The 19,309-nt window shown below is 35.6% G+C and overlaps 1 protein-coding gene across 1 annotated transcript in view; it reads right to left on the reverse strand.

Annotated features, from left to right (window-relative positions):
• LOC150087172 (histone-lysine N-methyltransferase SMYD3-like) overlaps positions 1-19,309 on the reverse strand; it is a 153,407-nt gene that overhangs the window by 20,982 nt on the left and 113,116 nt on the right. Inside the window, exons 8-10 of the mRNA XM_090371866.1 lie at positions 18,849-18,959; positions 11,409-11,520; positions 2,227-2,404 (exon numbers count right to left, since the gene is read on the reverse strand). Coding sequence (XP_090227992.1) covers positions 2,227-2,404; positions 11,409-11,520; positions 18,849-18,959 — 401 coding nt within the window. The remainder of the gene's footprint in view (positions 1-2,226; positions 2,405-11,408; positions 11,521-18,848; positions 18,960-19,309) is intronic.

A 19,309-nucleotide genomic window follows, 5' to 3' on the forward strand; every position in this document is an offset into this window, starting at 1 on the left:
TCTTGCACCCTTTCTATTTAAGTGTATCCCATCCCTGGAGAAGCAATCTCTCCTGTTAACAAGTACAGTCCAGGCTGAAAAAACTTCTACCCCTTGAGCCTTGCACAATCTTTCCAGGGCCGAATTGATCGACAAGGCTCTCATCATATACTCCCTCCTAGCGTGTCTGGGCAGAATTGCAGACACTTTCAAATTCAACCCTATTTCACGGCTTTTTTTCAACAGTGACCTGTACTTGTTAAGCAACTCTGCAGTCTGCTACTCTTGATATCATTAGTACAACAGGAGAATTTCAGTGTAACAGGAGAATTGGTTTGAGTGGGCTGCATGCAACTGGACAATATTCTGATTTGAGATGGTATCCTTTCCCCACTGTTCAAAGTACCCATTGTAGTCTACAGAATACCTTTCCTACTGTGCTACCCACTGTAAGAGTATCTGGAAATATGTCATCTGAGTGTATTTGCAAAGAGGGAATAAGATCTGTAGTCAAATTCCAACAAACTCATTTATGTTGGGTGTACTGCAGTAAATATTTTTCCCATTAAAGGGCATAGACATAATAATACAATGGAATTGTTAAAGCAAAATAAAAAAAAAAAAACATTTCCAAATATTAAAAAAAAAAAAATGGAAACTTGTCAGGTGCCTTGCTACTGTTTTTGCTAAAAATGGGGGTGGGAGTACCACCACTGACAGGCTATTGACACTTCTATAAAACCACAAAAACTGGTGTCAACAGAAAAAAAAAAAAAAAAAAAGTTGTATAAGCTTGCTTTCTTGCATCATTTGCCACTACCAATACAATATCCAGAACATTTTTGCCTTGCAAAAATGTTATGCAAATAAACAAAGGCCCATGGAATTGCTGCCCTATTCTAAAAATGAAAATAACTGATTGCTCTCACTGTTATACTATAGTATATGGTTATGCTTTATTTTTGAAGGTTTTGCTTTTGAAGATATATAATAGTTAATAAAGTCAGTTGTTATTAGATATGACTCATTATAATGCCTATCACTTACGTATAAGCAGTCTCTGTGAATTTATCCCATATTTTAACCTATATAATATCAATGTGACAAATTATTGTTTTGTACATGTATTTCTTTTAAAATGAATTTTACTTTTTTTTAATCTGCATGCTTGCCCTGAATGCTTAAACCCCATGCTGTCTCAACTGTTCTTACTCCTTTCAGTTATACTGGCTGTGTAATCTCATTGTTTTGATTCCTTGATAATAGAACTTTACTAGCATGTTGAATGTAGGTTGAATGTTGTCTTTGCCATTGATGCCATACTTTATAATATAAATCAATGCGTATGTAACTTGAAAATTTACAATAATAAATTCATTCATAAATATAATGAATAGCATGTTATCCATCAACATCAAATCCTATATCATGGGTCACCAATTTTCAGACCATAGTCTGCATCTTAACTATCAGTGACTTTTTAGAGACTATGAGTGAACTGAACCTAAGTCAATAATTTGATATGTGACATTTAAAAAAAAAAGTTATCATACATTACACTGAATGCACCTTTCTTCTCATTCTATAATAATAAGTAAGTATTCTGTAATAAAATGAAATAAAAATATGTCATAATATTTACTTGATATTAATTTTATGCTTAAAATGGTTCTGGACTGCAATAAGTTACATTTTACCTCATAATGAAACATGAAGAAACTTAAGTGGTAATTTCAGTCCTCTACCAATTTATATATATTCCTAGAAGTAAATACAGCTGTCAATTTTCCACACTCATACAGGTTAATTGCACAAATACTCCTTTAGTATAAGTCCTCGATATTAAATTTATATGGTAAATTCTAACAAAATTGTGTTGGGTAATAACACAGCAGAAAAAAAAATAATGAAAAGATAAGAAAAACAAATTCTGTGTGGTTAACAAAGGACTGGCTACTAGAACAAAAAAGCTGCAAAATTCTCATAAAAGAATAATGAAAGAATGACACTAATCATAGCTAAAAAAGTATTTTTGACATAATTCATAGCATCCTAGTGTGATGAAAATTTATTAATATTTATGGTGAATTCAATTTTTTTCATTTCTGAGAATTTCAACCAGAGATTGATTAAATGATTAATTCACCATTTCTCAAGAGATATTCTATTAAAGAAAGTAAGGGTAATTAATTCAAATACAGAAGTAAAAATACACTATTATGGAAAATAAAGATAATTTTAGAATACCTGTAAGGATCTAGAGTACGTAGAGCAAAATCCAGTGCTTCTTTCCAGCAATGCAGATCAATACAAGCATCAAAGGCAAAATCCAAGATTTTTACTTTCCAGATAATCATATCAGATAAGATGTTATTATACTGTTGTAAATAATTATTGCAGACTTCCAAAATTTTTGATGTAGCTTCTAAAAAGTCAAATTACCTAATGAACAGCTCAATCAATACAACATATTAATTATTTATATATGTAATTAACCTTTTTCTAATTTTAAATTAAGAATTAACAGGATATACATTGTTACACAAATTTATTAATGCACTGACATTTCAAGACATAGTACACTGGTGTGCAAATTTAAGGACCAGTCAGGTTTTCACCTGTAGCTTCTCATAAGAGTGCCCTGGATATGGGAAAAGCACACCAAAGGAACTTCGTAAGGTACAGAAATGATGAAGGAAACAACACTGACACAACAACGGAAACAAAACAGTACAGAGGACTTTATTCAAAAATGGCAACGTAGCACTGGCTGCCATGATACAGATGCATCACTGCCAAAGGTGGAACAAAGGGAAGAGGTGATTCTCAGTAGGAGATATGATCACCCTTAATGTCGATGCTGGCTTTGCATTGCCTATCCATACTTAGAACAATGTTGTTGATAAGTTCTTGCGGTAACATTGTCCATTCCTCTGTCAGCGGCATCTTCAGTTGGTAAACATTTGCTGGTGGGTGTGGACATGCCAGGTGTCTTCCCAGAGCATCCCATACGTGTTCGATGGGGGGAACAAGGAAGGCCAAACAAACAATGTCCTCACTTTCCAAAAGCATATCAACAGCTGCAGTGCGATGGGGTGTGGTGTTATCATCCATGAACACAAACTTGGGGCCAATGGCACCTCGGAACAGACCCACATGGGGAAGGATTACCTCAGTACAGTATCGTGCACCAGTTACAGTACCGCCTTTCAGTATCTGGAGTTGTGTAACCAAGTCGACCAACCAAGATAATGCCTCCCAAGATGAGAACACCTTGACCGCCATATCGATCGCTTTCAGTGATTTTTGCAGGGTGATACCGTGTGCTAACCTCTCACCAGATTAGCTGTTGTTGTTGTTATTTGTTTTTAGGAGCATTAGCAACTAAGGCCATATTGCTCCGGGATATGCGGTGGTCATTCCCTGACCTTTCCACATCCTCTGTATTTGGTGGTGATGGGCTCGAACCCTGGTCTAATCAAGAAGCGTACCAGATTAGCTGATGTCCAGAATCACTGATGAGACTGAATCTACTCTCCTCAGTAAAGAGTACCTTAAGTAAAGATTTTGTGGTTGCAACCTTTAGAAATAGTGTTGGTACTTAAGTTTTGCACACAAGTGTACAAATCCAATTGTCAGAATGACAACAGAAAGTATTGCCATATAAATTCTCATCGTCATCCTGTATAGCAATTCTGGAAACATCAACCCCCCCCCCCTTTTAGTTTTATTATTTAACAATGTTTGCAACTCTGTTTTTACAAGTTATTCCTGAAGATCATTATTTAATTTCCAGGCAAAGTATGAAGAATGAGTCCAGTGTCTGTGAATTTCTATTAATTAATAACTAAAATTTCTAGTAATTAGTAACTGTAAAAAATTAAGAGCACTATTCTCCCAATTTCATTTTGATAAGAATATTTTACAAGAGAACTTTAAGTGATTTAAAGGTAAGATAAATATAATTTATTCATAGTAACATTTGCATAACAAAGATCAATATCAAATTTGTTATACCCACAGGCCTTTTATTTACTATTTTCCTCAATGCTATCTTACTTCCTGTTAGATCTTTAGACACAGATAGAGCAAGCCTTGAGATTGTCACAGACATTCTCTCAGATATGCCAGACAAGCTGTACTTGCTACCTAGGAGTCTAAAACTAGGAGTCTAGGAGACCGAACCGATTGGTGACTCTCTAGGAGGTTTCTGGATCAGCTAGTGTATAATCTTGCTACCTCTACTCTGCCAGATAGTGACTGGAGAGAGTCTGAGTAGTGTGTATTGTGAGTTGTCGAGGCAACGTTATGTCAAGAAACTGGGTATATTCTTACCATGTGTACGCCATATCCAAAAAATTTCATTAATTCACACAGCATGTCCCACCCAATTTTTCTTACTATTGAATACACCATGAATTGTCAAACTAATAGAGAAAGCTTATCTGCAAAAAGATCTAAACCACCCAAACACTTCCTAATTCATTTCACAAATATACGTGGTCTCAATTCTAATCTCAACGATGTCCATTTCCACTTGCAGTCTGCCAAACCCCATGTACTTTTTCTGAGAGAATCTCAGTTATCAGTTGATTCAACTACTGCTCATCTCAGATGCCCAAATTATTTGCTATATGATTCCTTTCGCCTCAAAGGTGTTTTTTTTTTTTTTTTTTTTTTTTTGGTAGTTGTTGGCGCATCGGCTTCTGTGGCCATAATGCACCTCCCAAGGTTTTTGCAGTACTTTGATCCAAGCCTGAGGCGGGATTCGAACCCGCGACCTTTGGGTTGCAAGACAGGCACTTTACCCACCCGGCTAGCCCGGTCGGCCTCAAAGGTGGTACTTGTGCATATGTCTGTTCTGATATTCCCTGTCAGAGACTTGGCAATTTGGAATCTCCTCTCTTCGATCTTCTCTGGCTTAAAATCTCTCTACCAGCATTGTGTCAAATTCATCTGTTGTATCTACCGTTCTCCCAACTCCACTAATCACTTCGAGCTCTTTGACTTCCTCTCTTTGCAACTTGACTTTCTCCAATCCAACTTTCCTAACAGTGAGGTAATTTTCCTTGGTGATTTTAATGTTGACAACTCCAACTGGCTTCTGTTTTCTAGTCAAACCGACCCAGCTGGTCGAGATGATGAGGCTTTTGCAATTACTAATGACCTTGTTCATTTACCTACAAGAATACCGGGCAATCCTAATCATACAGCCAACACGCTTGATCTTTTTCTCACAAACAACCCTTCTAAGTACACGGTCGAAGTGAGAGGTCCTTTAGGCACTTCAGCTCACAACTTGGTGATTGTCTCTTCTCCAATGGAACCTTTATCTCATGGCTATTCCCAACCTCATGTTGTTTGGCATTACAAGAATGCAAAATGGGATCACCTGCGCGATTTCTTTTCTTCTTTTCCTTGGTCGGATTACTGTTTCAAAACTTCTGATGTCAACATTTGCTCAGTCAAATCTTGTCAGTGAAATTATTCTTGCAGGAATGGAATCCTTTATCCCACACTCCACTTTAAAATCTCGTCCTTTATCTAAACCTTGGTTTTCCAATAAATGTGCTAAGGCTGTTCTAGAGAAGAATGTTACATATCGTAATTGGCTTGTTTCTAATTCTTCAGTTTCATTTTCTGCCTACACCAAAGCTTGCAACAATTGTAAAGCAATTATTAATCAGTCTAAACTAGAGTTTGAACAGGCTAAGAGTAGAAAACTTGCTTCTTGCCTTAATGGTAGCCGAGCATTCTGGTCTCTTGCCAAAGCTATTGGCCGCAACTTTTGCCCATCTCTGCTCCCACCAGAGGTGGGAGCAGAGATGGGCAAAAGTGACAACAAAGTGACAGAGATTGGCTGAAGTGACAACAGAACCAGATGGTTCTGTTGTCACTTCAGCCAAGGATAAAGCTGACCTGCTAGCATCCCATTTTTCTTCCAACTCACGTATTAATGATCTTGATAAAACACCTCCCACCATTCCCAACATGCTCCATTCAATGCCTCCTGTGGTCTTCCATCAAAAGGATGTCAGAAGGATTTTTACGAATCTTGATGCTAAGAAAGCTCCAGGTCCCGATGGTATTTCTCCACTTATTCTCAAAACCTGTGCTCCTGAACTTACTCCTATTCTTTGCAGTCTTTTTTCACTTTCTTATTCCAAAGGTGTTTTTCCTTCTGCTTGGAAATTTGTTCATATCTAGCCAGTTCCTAAAAAAGGGTGACAAATCCCTCCCATCCAATTATCGTCCCATTGCAATTACTTTTACTTCTAAAGTAATGGAGAAATCAATTAACCGCCAACTCTTAAACTACCTAGAAACCTTGCGTCTGATCAATGATCATCAGTATGGATTATGTCAGTGTTGATCCACTGGTGATATCCTGGCTTATGTTACCCATTTATGGGCTAATTCAATGGAAAGATTCAGTGAAACACAAGTAATTGCTCTTGACATCTCAAAGGCTTTTGATCGTGTTTGGCATAAAGGTCTTCTAAACAAGTTTCCATCTTATGGTTTGCCAACTGTTTTTTGTAATTGTTTATCCAGTTTTCTCTCTGATCGCTCAATGAGGGTGATGGTAGATGGCTATCTGTCTTCTAACTTCTCCACCAATGCCGGTGTCCCCCAAGGTTCAGTTCTTTCTCCCCCCTCTTTTCCTCTGATATATTAATGACCTTCTTCCATTGACTGGAAATCCTATCCATAGTGGAATGCAATGATAGCACATTGCATTCCACTTTTCATTTTGAGAAACCTTGCCTTGCTCAATCAGCTTCAACTTCTTGAAAATCTGCTACCAATTCCTTAAATGCAGTTCTTCAGGTAATTCTCCAGTGGGGCAAAGACAACTTAGTTAATTTCAACCCTTCTAAACTCAGTGTTGTCTTATATATCGCAAAAAGGATTCTTCTGCTCCTAGGCTTATCTTTGGTGACACTCCGATTTCTAGGCAAAATGATATATCTCTTTTGGGGATTACCCTGACTTCTAATCTCTCTTGGCACAAGTACATTACAAATATTGCTTCCTCTGCATCTAAAAAAAACTTGGTTTTCTCTTTCGGCGTTACTTTTCTTCCAAACAGCTGCTCACTCTGTATAAATCGCAAATCCGCCCTACGATGGAATATTGTTCCCACATCTGGGGGTGGTGCCCCCAAAACCTCTCTTAGGCTTCTTGATTCCATTCAGAAGAGTGCAGTTAGGTTAATTAATGATTGATCTCTAACAGAGTCTCTCCACTCACTATCTCATAAACGTACTGTTTCTGCTGCATGCCTCTTCTACAGATACTTCCATGGGCACTGTTCTTCTGAATTGGCTTCTATAATTCCCGCTCTCTCTTTCAAAACAGTCTGAACATGTGCAGCCACCAGCCAACATCCATTTTACTGTCCAACTTCAAACTCATAGAACCAACTTTTCATCTTCCTCGTTTATTCATTCAACTGCCGTTTTCTGGAACAACCTTCCTTCATACGTATTTCCTGAAAATTACAGTCTACAGAAGTTCAAGTTCAATGTCAATAAATATTTTCTTTCATCTTCTCAACCTTCAATCCAAGCACAGTACTAAGTACTATAGGTTCTAATAAAAAAAAAAAGAAGCAGTCTTTCTTTTAATGCCACTGATCCATCTTCTTGGCATGCTTCTTGCTTTAATTATCTTTTTAGGTAATCTCCCTTCTTCCATCCTTTATATACCCATAATACTTTAAGTTTGCTTCCCTTTATTTGAGTGAGCTTACATTTGAGTGATATTTGCTACTAAGAATTTTTCTCATTCCTACATTCGTAAATATGGTCTTGCCATCGCTCCCATCTGTTAGCGTCACTTATATTCCTTAAAACTCTCATTCCTGGAGATTCCAATATTTGATCAATTCCTTCATTGTTAATCTTCTTGGTTTCACAGGTTAAAATAGGCTTAATAACTTAATAAAAGAGAATTAGCTGTTATTAAGAGTTAATTTCTTCCAGCTAATTTTTCTTTTCCACCAAATGAATATATTTAACCAGCTACCATTCACTTATTCTATTTATTTCCTTGGTCAATCTTCCATCTTTATTAATCTTTGTTATAATTTTTGGTTATTTGGTCTGCATTTTAAATTTTCCTTGTCCCAACTTTCAAAATTTTTGTGTAACTAATTTAAATGCCAAATTCTCTACAATCTTTATCTAATTTATTCAGAGATTCTTGAATATCTTGAAGCTGTTATTTAATAGCATAATATCATCTACGTATAATAATGATCCAGTTTTTAAATATTTCACACTAAATTTTTTCAGTAATTTTCAATCTTTTAGTAATTCATGAAAATTATAGAAGGTCGTGGATAACCCCGGGAGCTCACATCTGGTGAGTATGGGCTTGCCAAACCCAGGGTCCTGAGCTGGATATCATCATTCTTCACTTTCTTGGTGATTCCTTTCTACTTCTCTCTCTCTCAGGGTAAGTTGGGAATTTTTTTTTTTTTTTTGGCTGGTACAAGGAAGCCTCAGGCTTCCTTGTACCATATGGCTAATAATAATAATAAGATGTAGCTTGCTTCACTCTAAGTGAGGATTCAATAAGGTCAGGATTGAAGGAAGCATTTTTCAATACTTACTTTGATCTTGAATGCAGATTTTAAACTTTTATACAAACTTTTATTCTCCTTATACCATGTTTTTATAAAATCTGAAAAGCACGATTTCTGGCTACTTTTTCTAGCTCCAGAAATCCTAAATACAGGTACTGTTTTTGTTCCATGACTTTTCCATAATTTGTCATAGTGCAATTGATCCAGCATCTCCACAATTATGTCTAACAATATTAGTCAACAGTAGTCACCATAACCTACTTTTCTAAGATAGCTGCATAGATTTTAGCTTGTATTATTATTAATTAGCTTGTAAAATATATACACTATGTATTTTAAGGGGTAAAATTCATTGATAATTTCCGCAATCATCTTTATTTCACTTTTTATATACTGGTACAATTAATGCCTTGCTCCAATCTATGGCAACTTGCCATTCAGAAAATTACTTCTGGATAATGAGATTTTGCAACTATGACACTACTATTTTATCTCTAGCTATAAACATTTAAAGTGTAATTTCATCTACACTAGCTGCCCTTTATACCTCAGTAATAAAGATTTTCAGGCATATCAATCTTTTTTATTTTCTGCAGTGAGATGCTCAGCTCCTCCATTTAGAAAATTATCAAAGTATTCTTATTTACTCCATACTTCTAAAATATACTTCTCTGTTTTAACTTGTCTTTATCATTTTTGATTACTTACAAAACATGTCATCTGGTAATACAATGAAAGAAATTAATTTTACAATGCTAAAGATTTATCTTTCATAACCAGGACTATAGCTCCAGGGGCAAAAAGAGGAAGAGTATAATGATGGTATTCAGTTGTATATAAATATAGCATGCAATTGAGTACATTTCCTATAGAATATTCCCTTTTTTCCATGTACAGGATTTATGCAAGTTTGTTGGAAGCATCTTCAACAAAGAGCTAACTATTATTGATGGTATACACTGATGAGTCAAAACATTATGACTAGTGAGTCATTATGCAAATCAAAGCAAATGCAGGTGAACTATGTGCAGGTTGGGACATGGTAAAAAAAAACACCTGATACTGAGCTCCATTAATCAGTGTTACTCTTGTTCTTCAGATGGGAAAGGCAGCAGACTTAAGCAAATTTGACAAAGACCAAATTGTAATGGGTCAGAGCATATCCAAAACGACACAGCTGGTGGGATGCTCACGGTCAGCCATGGTTAGTACTTACTGAAAGTGGTCCAAGGAGGGGAAACCCACGAATTGCCAGTGAGGTGTTTGATGACCACGGCTCATCGATACTTGAGGTGAGCAAAGACTCTCCTGGATGATATGTGGCAACAGAAGGGCAACTGTGGTGCAACTAGCTGGTAATTGGAATGCCAGTGATGGGAGTAATGTGTCACAACACACAGTACATTGAACCCTCATGAAAATGGGGCTGCTCCGAGTGCCCATGCTAACCACGGTTCACCGGTGACAGCGCGTACAACGGGCACACGAGCATTGAAACTGGACCTTGAGTAATTGGAAGAAGGCCATCTGGTCAGATGGATCACGTTTCCTGTTGCACCATGTGGACAGCTGGGTATATGTGCATTGTTTACCTGGGGAAGTGATGGTGCCTGGATGTACCATGGGATGAAAACAAGCTGGTGGAGGCAGTGTCATGCTTTGGGCGATTTCTGCTGGGATACCCTGGGTCCAGTCATCCATGTGCCGGGCACTCTGATGTCTACCACCTACCTAAACATCATTGCTGACCAGGTACACCCTTTCATGGCAACGATCTTTCCCCCCCTGGCGGTGCCGGCCGTCTTTCAGCAGGATAATGCACCATGCCACACCACCTGGATTGTTCGAGACTGGCTCGCAGAACATGAGAAAGACTTCCAGGTATAGCCCTGGCCTCCAAATTCCTCAGACATCAATTCCATTGAGCATCTGTGGTTTGTGTTGGAACAGCAACTCCGATCTACGGCATCTCAATCATGGACCTTACAGGAGTCAAAGGATCTGCTGGTTACGTGTTAGTACCAGATACCACAAGACACATTTAGAAATCTTGTAGCATCCATGCTGTGCCGGGTATGAGCTGTTTTGGCTGTCCGTGGAGGACCAACATTATATTAGTTGGTGGTCATAATGTTTTGGCTCATCGGTGTACATACATCACGATAACATACTTTATTAACAGAGCATCATATTGCAAAATCTCTATTTAGTTGTGGATCAAGAAATTGACAGAGAATTTATAACATGATATTTTGATAATAAGGGCTACTATAGTAGTGTACAAGTGTCTCCAATTATTAGTCAACTCTAAATGGATATAATCCATAAATAAATTGACTCAAACAATCCTTAAGTCATGATCAGCAATTGTTCCCTTGAATGAAAATGGAGATTTCACTGTCCCATGAAAGTTCCTTTTGCCTAAAACTTTTGTGACTGGCATGCCATGAATTTCATGTCATATTTTTCTGTGTGTTGCCTAGCTTTTTTTTTTTTTTTTTTTTTTTTTACAGACTTTAAACCCTTAGCTCTTTCATCATAACCATGCACAAACAGAGAAAGATAGACACATTCCAATTTTCAGGCTATGAGCTCACATTTACATAAAAGTTACATATTACCAATATGTATTGGTAATATGTAACTTTTATTCCATTCATATTTAAGATAACATAAAAAAAAGTAAAAATCTACTCCCCCCCCCCTATCATGCTCATTCTCCCTTCAAATCAGAGCTGAATTCCTCATTACATTTATTCATTGAAAGTAAGTGCAATAACTTATTTCCAAAAAAAAAAAAAAAAAAAAACTCAATCAAAAAATCTCTATCAGTTACCTTTGTTTTTTCTTAGGGACTTTAACTTTTCTAATGTCTGTTTTGAAGCTATCATAACACTCTCGGTATCAGCAATCTGTGATGATTCTACACCATTTATTATCATTTTTTCCTAAAAAATAAGTAGAGTAAAGGGTTAAATTATTATTTATTTTTCACTAGTTACTTATAAAATAAAGAAATCAGTGATATATATGAAGTTAAAATCAAAAGTGCACAGATTTGTTCAATAAAAAAAAAATAAATAAAAAACAGGCTTACCTTAGTCACAGGTTAGCATGACTAATCCCTTTGGAGATAAAAAACCAAATCTCAATTCTTGTTTTGGATTCTGATTTTGATATTGTAAATATAATCAAATCTTCATCCTTTAAGTTGCAATTTCATCTTGAGTAGCAAGAAGTTACAGGTTCCAATCAGGCAAACTAGTTTCTGTCTGTCTGTGGCTGATAAGGCACAAACTTGCAACAATTCACCTGTTAAAATCTTTTATTAAATCAACAATCCACTTGTTCAAATCTTCTATTAAAATGATTCAGCTCTGTAAGATAGGCCTACCATCCTAGCCACATCATTAATGGTATGTCAATCTTTGTGGATGATTTTACACACTGTTTTCATTAGTCTAACTCAACAATTGACAACCCAAACATTCTGTATCTTATAATGACATTTGATTATTTTTGAACCTTAAAAACTATTCAAACGGCAATATCCTTACCATGTCCTACTTCTTTGTTTTTTCACATCAACAATTTCACTAATTACAGAATGTACTGATCACACACCCACTTCCCACAGTTAAACAGTATGTAGCATGCTAAAATGGCAAACTCACCAGCCTAATTCATAATGAAGCAATATAATTATACATAAGTACAGTTGTATCGCTCCATTATGAATTGTATTACAGGAGTACGAAGCTGTACTGCAAGTCACTGTTTCCTCTTCTAGCCACAAGTATGAGAACATTTGGTTTGTACTTGCAGGGCCACCACATGCAAAGGTGTTCAGGTTGTGCTCTGCACAAAAGGAACCTAATCAAGAGGGTTCCCATCTAGAGTTTAATAGTTTATAAACTTTAAAAATTAAAATAAATAAATTTAAAAAATTAAAAATGAGAATGAGATAGCCACGTGCTACGAGGGTGGTTCAATAAAAAATCACCCTCACCTACTTCTACATAACGCAGAGTCATGATATTGTGTGTAGCATCATACATATCTCTGTACTAAAGGTGTGAAATTTCAGCCTTGAGTCTTAATTTGTTTTTCTCTTACAGAGCTGAACATGTGACGAAGTAGCATCACGGACAAAGTTGAAGCCAGAGCTGTAATCTGGTATCTGTTCTTGAGGGGGAAATCTAAAGAAATCCACGAGGAGATGACTGCTATATATAAGGATGAAGCCCCATCTTATGGCATTGTGAAGCATTGGCATAGACAGTTTAGATGTGATCGGACGCCGGTAGAATCTGAGCCCATTCCATGTTGTCCCCATTCAGCCATTGATGACAGCATGATCAGAAAAGTGGAGTCATTAAGAATGGAATATCTTCAGATATCTGTGCGTGAATTGTCCCAGCAGGTGAAGATTAGTGTGGGCTCTGTTAAAACAGTCCTTCATGACTAACTCCATTTACAGAAATTGAGTGCAAGATGGATTCCCCAATTATTGACTGATTTCCAGAAGGCTGATCGACAACAGAAATCACAAGAGCTGTTAGCCCTGTGCCAAAAAAATGAGGAAGACCTTTTCTCTCATCTAATCACTCAGGATGAAAGTTGGATACACCATTTCGACCCTGAAAGTAAAAAACAGTCCATGGAATTGTGACATCATGGTTCCCCACTCCCCCAAGAAGGCAAGGGTACAAGCTATTATGCCAACTTACTCACAAAATTACAAATGAAAATCAAAACATGTAGGTGTAGCATGCTGTCCAAAGGTGTGAGAATGCTTCAAGAGAATGCCCCAGTTCACATTTCTGAAATTGCAATAACACAAGTGGCCACTTGTGGATATGAAATACTGCCCCATCCAGCCTACTCACCCGAACCTTGCACTATTGGACTTCTTGTTTCCTTCCCTCAAATCATTTCTTTGGGGTACCCACTTCCCTGACGACGAGACACATTTCTGCAACAGAGTCATGGTTCAAAGACCAACCTCACCACTTTTACAAAAATGGTATGCATAGCCTCATCCATCAATGGGAAAAATGTGTAAATCTGCACGGTGGCTATGTAGAGAAGGACAAAAACCTGTGCCAAGAATCAACAGGCTAGCACCCCTGCAGTTAGGTCAGGGCGATTCTTTATTGAACCACCCTTGTACTGGCTCACCCTACCGCTTAGTTTTACACTTTGTTGTGTCTGCTTTTGCACCCTGCAATTCATGGCTTACCAACAGTAAAAATATTTTTTGCAGTAAATTTTCACTGTGAGCTGAGATGCATATGCAGTGCAGGATTAACCATTATGCAAAACATATAACTGCATTGGGCTCAGATAATAAAGGCAGCTTACCACTGACTGACGCTTGGCACAAAGTTGGAATTAGGCAGATTCAATGGGTACGACCAGACCTTGCTATGTAGTGGAAATATGGATACTTACCAAGTTACATACAAACAGAACTGCTTAAGTTTGTTTTATGTATGGTCTTTGATTGTTTTTTTTTTCTAATCAAATACAAATGGATAAAAACAGTGAATGGGTATTGTTTACAATACCGATATACCACTACTATATACTATACAATATATTATGAAATACTTGTATTCATTCTCATCACAAAAACTAATTGTGCTAGTGAAAAAAACCAAAAACAGATTAGTAATCAGCCTTCCAAAGATCAATATATATGTATATATCTTGAGGATTATCCAAGCATCTTGTTAAAAATTAGTTTAATAATATTCCACAGACTACTTTAATTGGGGATGACTCTCAGATGAAATTCTTCTCAAATGAGCCCTTTGTTGACAAATTGGGTAGGATGTATTCTTTCTTCGAAGCAGCAATTCAATAGAGTGCTCAAACGATGGAATATTTGTGGTGACTTTAGTTGGTATATTGATGGGCATACAAGAAAGGTTAAAAAATTTTGTTGTTTCCTATACCTATGGGACAGCCATTCTACTGTAGATCATTACATAAAACATGACTGGACTTAAAGAAGTACATGTGAGACAGGATTGAATAGTGTGCAGTATGTATGTTACTACAGTGGATCCAATATAGGTTTCCTTGCACCCCTCCACATGATGATAATTGAGGATATATATCAGAACACTAATAGTCTTCTTGAAGAAGCTATTGATAATGTTATTATTGTCCAAAATTCACAAATCAGAAAATCTAATATAATAACCTATTGAATCTGAAAATTAACATTTTCTACCAAAAACATTAATTTTTGATAGCAGTAGTAGTGGCATGTGATGCAAGAAAGCAAGTGTATGAGCTTATGCAGCATCAGCCAAAAAAAAAAAAAACACACCATTCCCTCCAAATGCCTGTCCAGTTCCTTCTTAAATTTATTCAACCTATCAACTTCCACAACGACAGATGGAAGTTTGTTCCAGCAATTAACCACCCGCTGGCTAAAGGCAAATTTCCGCACAGCTAATCTACATCTGTCTTTTCTTAATTTGAATTTATGCCCCCTTAGGTTCGTAATCTGAACAAGTGGAAGGATCCACTGCTATCATTAGTTACTGATTGCAACATTCTGTTCACATTCCTGAAAAGGAGTGTGAACAGAATTCATGGTTAGTCAATATTCACTGGCTAACCATTACATTTTACAATATATGAGATTCTTTTTCCCAGAAATTCAGCAATAATATATTTACATTTCTCTATTAAGAGGTAATCTGACTTTTCCTTATTGACATAAGGTTAAGTTTACATTCAATGTCTAGAACTGAAAGGGAATACAATTTGTTATTCCAATTATAATACTGTGATATAACGAAATCGATCATTCCCTTGAAAAAATTCATTATACAGAAATTTAATTATAAAGAAATATGACCATTTCAATAATGAAAAATGCTGCAAATTCAGAAATATAGTAAAATAGGAAAAGAAGTGGGAATGAATAATTTTTTAACATTTTAAAAGAATTTATTAATACATATATTATTAAGAAATGACTACTTAAATGATGCCCACAATTTATTAGTACACTTTTAAGAATTATGTTATAAAATATTTGGTTATTTTTTTATATACTGGATTCTACTGTACACCGTTCATAAAAAGTTTGCATTTGTTTAACCTCTGAACATTCAGATATATTTTCTGTTACATTTTCTTCCCACTGAAGGCCTTGACGCAATGTTTCAAATGCTGCTTTAGATAATGTATGAGTTTATTAGCTTTCATGTGCCCAGAATGAAAACAAATTGGCAAAGCTGATAAATATATGGCTATACCAAGACCAATTCATTCTTAAGACACTATAGGAGTATAAAACAGTTAATTAATACATGTTGCTTATAAATCTTAAGATCAGTGGCACAAATATAATTATGTAATATTATTTATAAATGTTCTTGATGATTCCCTCAAAAACTAAGATTTAACCAACAAAACAAAAAACCTGAGAACAACAACTGGCAAAATTATTAATGATGCTATCAGTGTTCCCATCCCCCAGGCATGAGACTGCCACTGATGGAGCCTCTGCTCTGCTCTGCTCTATGGCCTGAAAAAGAGAGAGAGAGAGAGAGAGAGAGAGAGAGAGAGAGAGAGAGAGAGAGAGAGAGAGACAACATTCACTGATAGCGCAATCCAAAAACATATGGGCCAACAACTTCTGTAAACAAAACTTCTGGCCATGGTTGTATTGAAAATAACAAGCTATCAAGTTGACTCTGATTATCAGAGAGTTGAAATGTGCTAGCAACATCCTAGATCAACTAAATTTAAAAGCTAATCCCCGACTGCCCTTCTATTTTAATTGTTATGGTGATTTGTCATTACTATGAAGATTCACTGTAATCCCCCCACAATCTAACACTACAACATGCAGCCTAACCAATTATCAAGTTGGTCACCTTTGAAGTGATGAAGCTAAGGGGACTAAAAACTATAACTTGAAGAGGCATTATAGTTTTTCTGTTCAGACAGCAAATGTACCATCATACTTATAATTGGATCAGTCACATCATCATACTTATTTAACTAACATACATGAATAAATGATTTTATAACAGTAATAATACTAATATTCAGTTAGTGCAACTTCCAAGTTTTTGACATTATTCCAAACCACAGTATTCTTTCATACAGAAGATGCACAGATAACACATTGCTGATTAGTAAACAAAACCAACCAGAAATACATTATTTCTCAAAGTAATATTTTTCAAATATTTAAGCATGTATTGCAAGTTTTTTTGCTTGCTGTTGAAGGAAGTCTTCTTCACATGAATGTTTGACATATCCTTGTAAGCAATGTAGTGATTCCAAAACTGTAGTATGCATCTCACTGATGGTACAAGATGTAATCATATTGCTCCCAGCTAGTATAGAAAATTGTTTGTAAGCATTATAGTGATTCCAAAACTGTGGTATGCATCTCACTGATGGTACAAGATACAATCATATTGCTCCCAGATGGTATAAAAAATGAGACTTGAAACTTGATACAGCAGTCCTGCCACTGTTGGAAATGCTTCCTTACGGAGTTTGTTTTTTGATCCCCTTCATCATTGTTCTATAATTTACATTATAGAATATAATAACTATATTCTATAATGTAAATATTTTCATCTTAATTCATAAAAACAAGAAAATTTAATTACAATCCAGTAACATGTTAATTTAATTAATTCTAATTATAACATTTGCACAATTATGGCAAAAAAATGTTCATCTGTAGGTTTTCCTCTTGAACTGAGGTGTTGCTTTTTTTTCCCCATCTCCATGTCATATCCAATCACATCATATTCTAGGCATGTTTTTATACATCCCAAATTAATAATATTATTATTGCCACTGTTGTGAAACATTTTGACACCTACACTTTTGATTCTGTATAAATCAATAAGAATATTGTCATCATTTAATACCTTTTTCAATACACTTACTACTGTATTTAATTTGCATTTGATTTTGCATCCCAGTAGTAAATAGCACTTTAATGTTATAATTTTTAATAATGACCACCATCTTTTCTCTTTTTGTATCCTGCTCTGTCAATATCAAAAAACACAAATATTCTTTAAATGTTTACAGCTGGGTATGATTCCCAGACCCACAGACTGGAATTACAAAAAAGTAAGAAATTCTTACTTTTTGTAATTACTAAAGAAAAATCCATTCTGAAAAATCTTTAGGATTGTATCATTAATTCTCATTTAGGAAAAAATCTCCATTCTGCATAAATAAAATAAATATTTAAAAAAGGGCAGTTGGAATTATATAGGGTCCAAATTAATGAAATATGAATTTGTGAAGCTTTACTGTAGTTTCAAGAACAAGAAGAAATTACAGGAATCTAGAACTGAAGAATATGGAGAGCAAGGGACCATTGTTATATTGCTCTTAACCAGAAACTACTACACAGATTTAGGTAAGCATGAGTAGGTCTGCTTGAATATCAGTGGGATTGTGCATAAAGAATTTGTTCCACTGAGTAAAACTCAATCGCCACTTCTACAAAGAAGTTCAAAGAAGGTATGCTATGAAATGTCTGAAAAATGGCATGCTGAAGATTTACAACAATGCATCAAAACGTAATAATAACAGTAATAATACTAATATTCAGTTAGTGCAACTTCCAAGTTTTTGACATTATTCCAAACCACAGTATTCTTTCATACAGAAGATGCACAGATAACACATTGCTGATTAGTAAACAAAACCAACCAGAAATACATTATTTCTCAAAGTAATATTTTTCAAATATTTAAGCAGCCTTCACAACTGTATACATACAGGTATGTATACAGTTGTGAAGGCCTCTGTAGCCAAGTGATCAGGAGCAGGAGTCCAGTAGCACACGCTCTTTGAGTAGACCACGGTTCAAGGCCCTGACTGCTAAATACGGTCAATCTGCCAACCCGCATTGGACCAGCATGGCAGATTATGGTCCATTTCCCTCAACATGAATCGTTGAGGAGGCTTACATCCTGCAGTGAGTTGATAATGGCTACAGTTTACTTTATATAGAGAACAAAATAATCAGCATCTATTTCTTTACAAAAAAGCTTTTTATCAAGGAAGCTGAATTTTTCTGATAGTAATATTTAAGTCAAAAAAGTAGAACTGTTGAACTAATGCATAGGAAATATTTTAACTATAATCAGATTTTTCACTAGACTTATTTTCACATTCCATGGCTAAAATATGTCTTTCTTAGTACTGAAATTTAAGATTTTTTGCTTTTACTTTCTAATTATAATATTTGCATAATGTAACTTACCATATCAGAACTAGCACACCTTGGACAATTACACAAGAAATAATACTGCTCATTTAGCTGTTTTTGCCTGACTTCTCTAACATCCATTTGGTCAATATAACTAATGCATATCTGACAAAGAAAAGAGCAATAATTGTGATTCTTATTTTCCTATCTGTGCCATTATATTTCACAGAATTTCAGACATTAGCTACTATACTATACTAACATCTCATACAAATAAATGAATATTTATATATAATAAATGTATTAAAAATAGTGTCTCAAAAAAAATGTATACACTTCTACAGCCCACAAATAAATAAATATTTTTTCTTTTTTAGCTGTAACCAATTACAAATTATGGCTGAAATGAGACTAAGCTTTGAAGAAAGGAAATTCATCCTAAAGTGCTACTGGAAGTGCGAGAATGTAGTGGAAGTGCAAAGATGTTTCAGAAGGGAGTTTGAAAGAGATCCACC

Source organism: Mastigoproctus giganteus, chromosome 4, assembly GCF_048544385.1.
Source record: "Mastigoproctus giganteus isolate SK-2022 chromosome 4, ASM4854438v1, whole genome shotgun sequence".
In the NCBI taxonomy this organism is placed as follows: domain Eukaryota; kingdom Metazoa; phylum Arthropoda; class Arachnida; order Uropygi; family Thelyphonidae; genus Mastigoproctus; species Mastigoproctus giganteus.